The 10,369-nt window shown below is 44.5% G+C and overlaps 1 protein-coding gene across 1 annotated transcript; it reads left to right on the top strand.

The window, feature by feature from the left end:
- The first annotated feature begins 703 nt into the window (after positions 1-703).
- Positions 704-9,953, top strand: LOC306922891 (putative fructose-2,6-bisphosphatase TIGAR A). Its single transcript, XM_079500778.1, has 7 exons — positions 704-858; positions 2,617-2,654; positions 3,534-3,655; positions 3,973-4,050; positions 4,465-4,575; positions 8,888-9,020; positions 9,636-9,953. The coding sequence occupies exons 1-7, from the start codon at positions 821-823 to the stop codon at positions 9,944-9,946; spliced, it is 831 nt and encodes a 276-aa protein (XP_079356904.1). The 5' UTR covers positions 704-820; the 3' UTR covers positions 9,947-9,953.
- The last annotated feature ends 416 nt before the right edge of the window (positions 9,954-10,369 follow it).

The raw sequence follows: 10,369 nt of genomic DNA, 5'->3' as shown, positions 1-10,369 counted from the left end.
TTGACCCCCATTCTGAATTCCTCAAATTTAAAAGCACTAAGTATGTAGGACTAGTAGCATGCCAAAGTGTGTGCTATTGCCATTGGGAATGCATTGGGCGTTTAACTTAAATAACTCAGAAACTACAAAAAATTCTCAAATTTGAAAGCACTATATTTCTAAAACTATGAAACATTTCAAAGATTCCTTTTCAGGCAAACATGTCCACCGTAAGATGAACCTTAAAAGGTTTGAATGGGGTTTCTAGGTGTCTATGTAGGACCAGTAGCATGCCAACGTTTGTGCTATTGTCATTGAGAATGCATTGGGCGTTTAAGTTTAAAAAAAACTCAGAAACTACAAAACATTTAAAAGTAAAAAGTTCCAGCATGTGTCTCCACAAAACAAAATAGTAAACAAAATATTTAAACAAAATAGTGAAAAAGGTAATTGGGAAAAAAAGGACTTTGAAGTGACACAATATGTTTTTACACGATGTAGATTTATATAACATAACATATTAAATATACCTATGCAAAACAAACAGGAATCAAGCAAGCAACTTACAAACTTTGTCTGGGGTGCTGCTGAGAGGTAACTGTGCCTTTAAGGATAATTATAGCCGGCATTATGACGGTACATTTCAGCGACCTATCTATCTCACTGCCAGTCGCACCGCAGACAGACAGACAGACAGACAGGCAGGCAGACAGACATACAGCTAGACAAACAGACAGACAGACAGACAGACAGCTAGACAGACAGACAGACAGACAGACGGACAGACAGACAGACAGACAGACAGACAGACAGACAGACAGACAGACAGACAGTCTACAGTATGACAGTGTTTACATTCGGCCTGACTGTTGTACGACAGTAAGTATAGCTCTTCATAATTATTTTGATGGGTTGTATGGCTCATGTTGTTTGTTGTTTATTATGATTATTATTATTATTATTATTACCATTATTATTATTATTATTATCATTATTATTATTATTATAAACACGTGCTCATATTCTCCTACCATTAAACCATGCACGTAGGCTACTGTATACGTGCATGTGAAAACCGTGAACTTTAAAAACCTAGGCTACTGCTTGTGTTGTTGCCTGATCAATTATTAATAATAATGACACGTCATTCATATTACATAGAGTGGGTTGGTTTGTGTGAACATCGCACACAAATAGAATCAGAATCAGAGTTCTATGAACTTATATGAATGATTTCAACTCGAAGCTCTCAAAGGGGGCGTGGTCAGTGATCAAGTAGCCCACTCCGGTAACAGGTCATCTCGCCCCTTTGCCAACTCGCCCCGCGAAAAGTGAATACGGCTCGCCCCACAGCGTGGATATCTCGCCCCAAAGCACGGATATCTCGCCCCCATTATTTCATGTTTATTTTACCTTATTTCTCATATTAGAACATTTAGAATCAATGTTGTTTGTCAAAGGAGAACATTTAGAACCAGTTTGTTGTTGTTGTTGGTCAAATGAAAATTATGCATGGATAATGAATGGCTCACCCCCCTCCATTGTTCTGGAAATTTTCCAATATGTTTTAGTTTTACTTAAGTAACAGTATTAATCAATACCACAAAATGCAGACGAAATACTATCCTAATTACGAGTACAAGTCCAGTATTCAAAATGTACTTGAGTAAAAGTACAAAAGTATTTGCATCAAAATATATTTAAAGTATCAAAAGTATAGGTTTGAATACAAGCTCACAACACATCTTTTGGGTTTTCGGGAGAGATCTAAACGTGGATAGTGATTTTGCACATCTTAGGTCAGCAGCAGGCAGGGCATTCCATATTGCAGATTATACCACAGGTCGTTTCGAGGAAGCAATCTGATTGGTTGAAACAGCCTTCTAGCCGTGGGTTAAACCAGCACCATTCACCACCTAATCAAAACAAAGAATTCAGCTGCTCTGTTCTCCCAGAGCGCTAGCAAACTCGGTGGCTAGGCTAGCTAGTTTCTTGGGACATTTGTGGTCGTAGTGACTACATCTGTCATTAAAAAATATATTTTTTTCAGCGATTCTCTTAGTTTTAAGGGTAACTGTGGTATAATTGCAATATTACACTCGAGGGTGTGGGTTAACGTGATTATTGCCTTCGTCTCGTTCCTTCCTTACCGCATCCCTGTCGTGGCAATAATCACGTTAACCCACACCCTCTCGTGTAATATTGCTTAAATGTCCAATTTCTCAAGTTCAAACTGTGTACAAAATCTTTTTAAAATAGACGATCTACAAGCGACGCATTTTGAGCTTGTAGATCTGCTATTTTCAAATGGCCAAAATGTATATGGGGTTGAAGTGGTTAATGTATGTTTTTTAATCAAAATTAAAATCTAGTAACTAAAAGTTTTCAAATAATTGTAGTGCAGTACAAGTACAATGTTTGGCTCCGAAATGTAGTGGAGTAGAAGTAAAAGTAGCCTACTGAAAATTGGACATAGGCTACTCAAGTAAAGTACAAATACCTCAAATTGTACTTAAGTACAGTACAAGTAAATGTACTTAATTACTTTACACCACTGGTTATCAGTAGGCTATCTGTTATTTGATTTATTTATTTTTTGTTCTGTTATTGATTGTGTTTTGTTTTGTTGTTTTCCAGTGGGGAAACACAATTCAACAAAGATGGCATTTTACAAGGTATGGTTGAAAAGATGATCGGGAATTTACAACATAGTCAGAAATGGCCTTAATGGACCACTTCACCACTCTTCTCTTCAAATAACAGGTCCTCACTAATGTTCACGATAAAACACCACCATTTTATTCTACTCGGTCTGTCTCTCAAAAAAAAAAATATTTAGATTTGTATTATTGTGAGAACGATGGCTTCCATTTTCGCATTGCAACTTTTCAGGGGAAAAAAGCCTGCCGTTTCTATTAGCTTGGATTCCCCATCGATGATGTCACTAGTGGACGGGTTTCTGAACTGCCCACAGCCCTCCCATGAGACACAGACTGAGTAGAAAATTGTGGTATTTTACCATCACCATTAGTGAGGACCAATTATATGAAGATAAGTTGAAAAGTGGTGAAGTGGTCTTTTAATGTAATCAAATAACCTTTTCAAAGTATATATTTTTTCTGTCATACTAGTTATTATAATAATTTCACCTATGACTTTTCTTGCTGTTTACATTTGTATCTTAATGGTTATTGTGCTCTTGTTATTATTGTTCTTTTTACTATTTTCAAAAACGTTTTAAAATAGTGAAAATATTGTTTGGTTGTGAGCTGTGTTGCGTTTCATGCCAGGCTCAGTGATGTAAATAGCTTTTTAATGTAATGGGTCCTGGGACCCAGGGGTGGTCTTTTGAGTCCTATACAACGTTAGAGTACAGTACTGAGTACAGTATTGCATCCCAGGACCCCCGGAGGGTGACATGATTGTGTCCTTTCCCAATTTAGTGAGTCTAAGGATGCCGGATGCAGGCTTTTTGCATCGACTCCTCTGTCAGAGACATGCCTATACAACAAGCTGACTCGTGTTGTGTTGTGTTGTGTCGTGTCGTTTTTCAGGCCAGGCCATAGACTCTCCTCTGTCAGAGACAGGCCTACAGCAGGCAGACTCTGTGGGAAGGTACCTCAAAGATGTCCACTTCTCCAACGTGTTTGTCAGTGACATGCAGCGAGCTCGACAGGTCAGACAATCATCAGGATCAGCCATGACGTTTTGTAATGGATTCTCGATGTGATTACGGCGTTGCATCTTTCGTCCAGTTTTATGTGATGAGCTACTCATCTTTTCGGTGGTTAGTAAAAAAAAAACAGAGAGATGTGTTGGGGTGAGCAGTGAGTCTCTTATCACCGCGGCTCGGTGACGTCATGTTGCAGTTTTCCCAACCACCGCAGTGATTATGTCATCACCTAAAGGTGGAGTATGAATGAATGAATCATGAAGTGTGATTAAAGTGTTGCCCCCTTGTGATGTATACATTGTGTGCTGTTGTTTTTTCAGACGGCCGAGGCCATAGTGAAACACAATGCCAGTTGCACTGGTCTGCAGATTGTGACGGATCCTGCACTCAAGGAGAGGGTGAGTGTCGTGACTTCTCTTATAGCGGATTCGAATGCCATCAATGCATTTAAAGGGACAAAATCGCGTTTGATCAGAGCATTCAATGCTCAAGTAGGCGTATTTACTGACCTATACCGCAACCGTCTCGAGTGGGTAACGTTATATTGTGACCTCAGTCTTAACCAGCCACGTAAGTCCCCTAACCTCATATAAATTTTAACCAGCCACGTAAGACCCCTAACCTGGCTCATATCAGTTTTAACCAGCCACGTAAGTCCCCTAACCTCATATCAGTTTTAACCGGCCACGTAAGCCCCTTAACCTCCTACCATGGATAATTTACTTTTGGAGGTTCTTTTCTTAAAGAGTTCGCCTCATGTGCTGATCTAAATATGATAATTTGCGTGCGTGTGTGCGTGCGTGCGTGCGTAGAGCTTCGGTGTGGCAGAGGGCAGACCTGTCCAGGACATCAGGGACATGGCCCAGGCTGCGGGACAGACGTGTCCGGACTTCACCCCACCGCAGGGAGAGACCCCACAGCAGGTCAGAGGTCACACACAGACACACACACACACACACATACACACACACACACACACACACACACACCGCATGATGCGGATCATGATCATTCACTGATTACCGATGTGGTTCTCAAACATTTATACGCTAAGGACCCCAAATAAATATGCATTTTTTAAAACTATTTTGAATTTCTCCACAATCTTTCAAGATGTTTATTCTTATTTTTAAATGCCCTCCCTCTCTCTCTCAGTCTCTCTCTCTCTCTCTCTCTCTAGAAAGGTTCTCTCTCTCTCCTCATGGAAGCAGTGACATAATGCCACGACTTGTCCTAACATAGAAAGTCTCTTCAGTCATGTAACATTTAGAATGAACCGCGTTTACCACCATCACTAGGGCCCAGTTACAGAATGTGAGGGGGGGGCAGGGCGAGGGGACCACCACTAGGGCGCAGTTGCAGAATGTGAAGGGGGGGGCTTGGCATGCCCCGTAAATGTCAGCCAACCCCGTCACCTCGTTCATTGAAACATGGATGGAGCGAACTGGGTTTCATTTTCAACCCTCGATGCTCTCAGTGAGGGCCCGCTCGGGAAAATCTCAAACCCACCATTGCTGTTTGTGTTAATTATTTAAATTAATTTCATTTAAACCGTTATTTACCAGAAGACCCTGATGTATAAGCAAGTCTTAGTGATTTTTCTGGTTTCATCCCCTTAGCAGCTTTTGTATTGACCTGTACCTTTGTTGATCTGTACCCAAACTGTACAAACTTTGAGTAAAATGTTCAATCAGTCAGTCAATCACTCAATCAATCAATCAATCAATCAATCAATCAATCAATCAATCAATCAATCAAACAAACAAACAAACATTATTGGAAAACACACAGGGAGGGCTGAGACCCTTTTCCAGTGGTGGGCGAGAGTCTGACTCTTTCAGGATGTAATGTGCACCAAGTACCACTAGATGGCAGCAGTCACTCATCAAATCGTTCACAAATAGCAGATCTGCATCATGAGACACATTGTGAGCTTGATGGCTATTTTATGCTTAAGCAAAGTATACAATAAAATAGGGCTTTATCGTTGGTTAGTATGGTTAGTGGTTACATGTCCATTATATGAAAACTGAAAAAGTACAATACTGAGAACTGGTGAAGTATAAATATTGAAACATATTGACAGTTAATTAAGAAATACCTAAAAAATATATTTTAATAGGTAAATGTACTATACTAAACCCTGAATGTGTCAGTTACACCATCACTGAACAAATATAATACATTCCATTTTTCTCATCAAAGTAGAACCATATATGACAATTTGAGGTACTATTCGTTAATATTTCAACATGAAAAAAAGATCATGGCTCCGGGCAAAATAAAAAATACAAATATTCCTTAAAGAAATAACGGATCTGGGAACGTCTCCTTATTTGGTCCATCCATTCCTGGGACATGTGAAAATGGTCCAGTGAGAATGGCATAATTGCATCAACTGGCCATTGTGGAAGTATGGGATTTATTTAGTCCTAGCCTGTAGAAAAGGAAAAAAAACAGGGATGCGGGCACGGAAACACATGCACCACCTTCTATGATGTCACTGAGCATCATGGCGGTATACTGAAAGACCCACCATCCCCACCTCAGACATCAGCGACAACATTATGAAAAATCACATAAACATAAAATACATGTCCGGGGTGAAAATCATCTGGGTTTAGTGTTCTAGGGTTAAAAAGTCACTTTTCAGCTTAATTAATCCAAGAGCATCGTGCATGCAATGCATGCGTGGGAGGGAAGATGTTCCATTTGAGAGATACCTGATCTGGCTCGGGGCTACAGTAACCAGTCCCAGTGCAGAATGATCCGGCCTGGTTGCTTTGCTACGTGACCGACCGGGCCCTGCATGAGGATGGTTCATATCATCACAGCATCACAGAGTGCGTAAGCACACAGCGAAGACAAACATAAAATCTTGGGCCGCTGCCTCCCTCTATTTATTTATCCAGGGGAGGTTCGCTGAGCACCAAACATGCTCTTTTTCGACAATCAGAAGTGTGCGCTGTGTGTGCGTGCGTGCGTGCGTGCGTGTGTGTGTGTGCATGTGTCAGCTTCCCACTTAGCTCTTGCAGGGTCATCCTTATTCTCTATAAGGCTCATTAATCTCTAAACAAAAAACCCTTATATTAGGAATATATTTGTCTTGCATCATCTCATCTATACCAGTACCAAGTAAGGGAATGAGAAACCCCACGGGGAGAACATGTGGGGGTACCTACCCTAGGGGACACGGGGAGAACATGTGAGGGTACCTACCCTATAGGGGACACGGGGAGAACATGTGAGGGTACCTACCCTGGGGGACACGGGGAGAACATGTGGGGGTACCTACCCTAGGGGACACGGGGAGAACATGTGAGGGTACCTACCCTATAGGGGACACGGGGAGAACATGTGAGGGTACCTACCCTGGGGGACACGGGGAGAACATGTGAGGGTACCTACCCTAGGGGACACGGGGAGAACATGTGAGGGTATACCTACCCTGGGGGACACGGGGAGAACATGTGAGGGTACCTACCCTAGGGGACACGGGGAGAACATGTGAGGGTACCTACCCTAGGGGACACGGGGAGAACATGTGAGGGTACCTACCCTATAGGGGACACGGGGAGAACATCTGAGGGTACCTACCCTAGGGGACACGGGGAGAACATGTGAGGGTATACCTACCCTGGGGGACACGGGGAGAACATGTGAGGGTACCTACCCTAGGGGACACGGGGAGAACATGTGAGGGTACCTACCCTAGGGGACACGGGGAGAACATGTGAGGGTACCTACCCTATAGGGGACACGGGGAGAACATCTGAGGGTACCTACCCTAGGGGACACGGGGAGAACATGTGAGGGTACCTACCCTAGGGGACACAGGGAGAACATGTGAGGGTACCTACCCTAGGGGACACAGGGAGAACATGTGAGGATACCTACCATAGGGGACGCGGGGAGAACATGTGAGGGTACCTACCCTAGGGGACATGGGGAGAACATGTGAGGGTACCTACCCTATAGGGGACACAGGGAGAACATGTGGGGGTACCTACCCTAGGGGACACGGGGAGAACATGTGGGGGTACCTACCCTAGGGGACACAGGGAGAACATGTGAGGATACCTACCATAGGGGACACAGGGAGAACATGTGAGGGTACCTACCCTAGGGGACACGGGGAGAACATGTGAGGGTACCTACCCTAGGGGACATGGGGTGAACATGTGGGGGTACCTACCCTAGGGGACACGGGGAGAACATGTGGGGGTACCTACCCTAGGGGACACAGGGAGAACATGTGAGCATACCTACCATAGGGGACACAGGGAGAACATGTGAGGGTACCTACCCTAAGGGACACGGGGAGAACATGTGAGGGTACCTACCCTAGGGGACATGGGGTGAACATGTGGGGGTACCTACCCTAGGGGACACGGGGAGAACATGTGAGGGTACCTACCCTATAGGGGACACGGGGAGAACATCTGAGGGTACCTACCCTAGGGGACACGGGGAGAACATGTGAGGGTATACCTACCCTGGGGGACACGGGGAGAACATGTGAGGGTACCTACCCTAGGGGACACGGGGAGAACATGTGAGGGTACCTACCCTATAGGGGACACGGGGAGAACATCTGAGGGTACCTACCCTAGGGGACACGGGGAGAACATGTGAGGGTACCTACCCTAGGGGACACAGGGAGAACATGTGAGGGTACCTACCCTAGGGGACACAGGGAGAACATGTGAGGATACCTACCATAGGGGACGCGGGGAGAACATGTGAGGGTACCTACCCTAGGGGACATGGGGAGAACATGTGAGGGTACCTACCCTATAGGGGACACAGGGAGAACATGTGGGGGTACCTACCCTAGGGGACACGGGGAGAACATGTGGGGGTACCTACCCTAGGGGACACAGGGAGAACATGTGAGGATACCTACCATAGGGGACACAGGGAGAACATGTGAGGGTACCTACCCTAGGGGACACGGGGAGAACATGTGAGGGTACCTACCCTAGGGGACATGGGGTGAACATGTGGGGGTACCTACCCTAGGGGACACGGGGAGAACATGTGGGGGTACCTACCCTAGGGCGCCGTACACACTATTAAAACAAAATCGCTCTCTCTGTTCCGGGGGCTCGCGACATGGCCTACCCTACACGGGGAGAACATTCAAAACTATCAACTATCATGTACAGTAATTTGTCCCCCACATCTCTGCATTTAGCACAGCATTCGTCCAAATTCCGTCCTCTGTTTCTCTAGGTGAAGGAGCGAGTCATACTGTTCCTGGACCACCTGCTCCAGCGCATGTGTGCGGACCACCGTTGGCCCGACGACGACCCCTCCTCCTCCTCTGATGGGGTCGATGAGCAGCAGACTGAAGTAGCGGAGCAAGGTTATTATATAAATTAGTTAACGGAAACTAATGAAATAATGAAAACTAAAATTGAAAGAAAAGAAGAAAAAAAAGCATTTAGTTATATGAACCAAATAATAACTTTAATAAAAAAAACAAAAATGATGACTGAAAACTGTATTGTGTGTTCATAAAACGAACTAAAACAAGTTTTTCTCGTTGAACTGAATTGTTATACGTATACGTAAATGGTATCTTTTGATGAGTTTTTATTTACACAACTGACCTACTTACTTACTGACAAATAACCCAAAGTATGAAAAAAAAAACGAACACTAAAAAAACTAAACTGGCATATTCACCAATACCGATATGACCTGATATGACAAATAAGGGCCAATCCGATACTTTTCCCGATACCGATACAGTATCGGGACATCTTTGATTAGGAGTCCAACTAGTACTAGTGGTTCTCAAATGTTTTATTTGCAAAGACCTCTATCTAACTCTGAGAGTTACAGACCTGTTATTCAGGGCTATCTATTGATGTGTTTCTGGTCATATTATTGTCTATGGCAATAATATTATGCCAAAAATGTCAGCCACAAGCCAACATGGCGATGACCTCTGACCTCTGGTTTGTGACCGTTGCAGCGGAGGGGAAGGCGTGCGACGGCGTGCGGACCCTCCCCACCCACGCCCTGGTGGTCAGCCACGGAGCCTACGTGCGCGTGATGCTGCACCACCTGGTGGAGGAGCTGCACTGCTCCCCGCCCGGGGGCTCGGAGTCGGAGCGAGCGCACATGTTCTCGCTGTGCCCCAACACGGGGGTCTGCCGGTTCGTCCTGTCCCTGACCAGACGGCAGGAGGGGGACGACAGCGGGGGTCCAGCTGCTGCGGGGGTCCAGGTGTCGGCTGTCCGCTGCGTGTTCGTCCACAGAGCGGACCACCTGAAGAATGAGTAGAGGTCACAAGTAGGGATGGAGCTTGATAACCGATATCCATAAAAATCCGATAACAAGCTTATTGAGTACCCGTTATCAATAAGCTTTGGGCTTATCAAGCCTGTTATCGAGCATAGTGGCCCATGTATGCATGACGCCATGTTTAAACAATCAAGACAAGATGCGATCAAGAAATAAATGTAATCATCCACGCTGCCACAAACATGTCGGTCTAAATGTGTATTGATATCTGCCAACCAGCGCTGTCTGGTTAAACAAAATTACGCTTTTAATCCATTGAGACCTGGAACGCATCCATGTCACGTTAGCGTTTAACCACATTAACCATTAACCCATTTTGGGGCGGGAACCCCTTTTGGTGTTTTAAACATTATGTTATAATTTAGCTATTGAAAAATAGCAGATCTACAAGCTCATAGCGTG

Source organism: Electrona antarctica, assembly GCF_951216825.1.
Source record: "Electrona antarctica genome assembly, chromosome: 5".
In the NCBI taxonomy this organism is placed as follows: Eukaryota; Metazoa; Chordata; class Actinopteri; order Myctophiformes; family Myctophidae; genus Electrona; species Electrona antarctica.
This window is presented reverse-complemented; position numbering and strand designations above follow the sequence as displayed.

What these genes read in the sequence shown, in the direction of transcription:
- LOC306922891 (XM_079500778.1), top strand. Translation starts at nt 821, where the DNA reads ATGACAGTGTTTACATTCGGCCTGACTGTTGTACGACA. An exon ending in GGCCTGACTGTTGTACGACA is followed by an intron (nt 859 to 2,616) that starts GTAAGTATAGCT and finishes GTTGTTTTCCAG; the next exon opens with TGGGGAAACACAATTCAACA. An exon ending in ACATGCAGCGAGCTCGACAG is followed by an intron (nt 3,656 to 3,972) that starts GTCAGACAATCA and finishes TTGTTTTTTCAG; the next exon opens with ACGGCCGAGGCCATAGTGAA.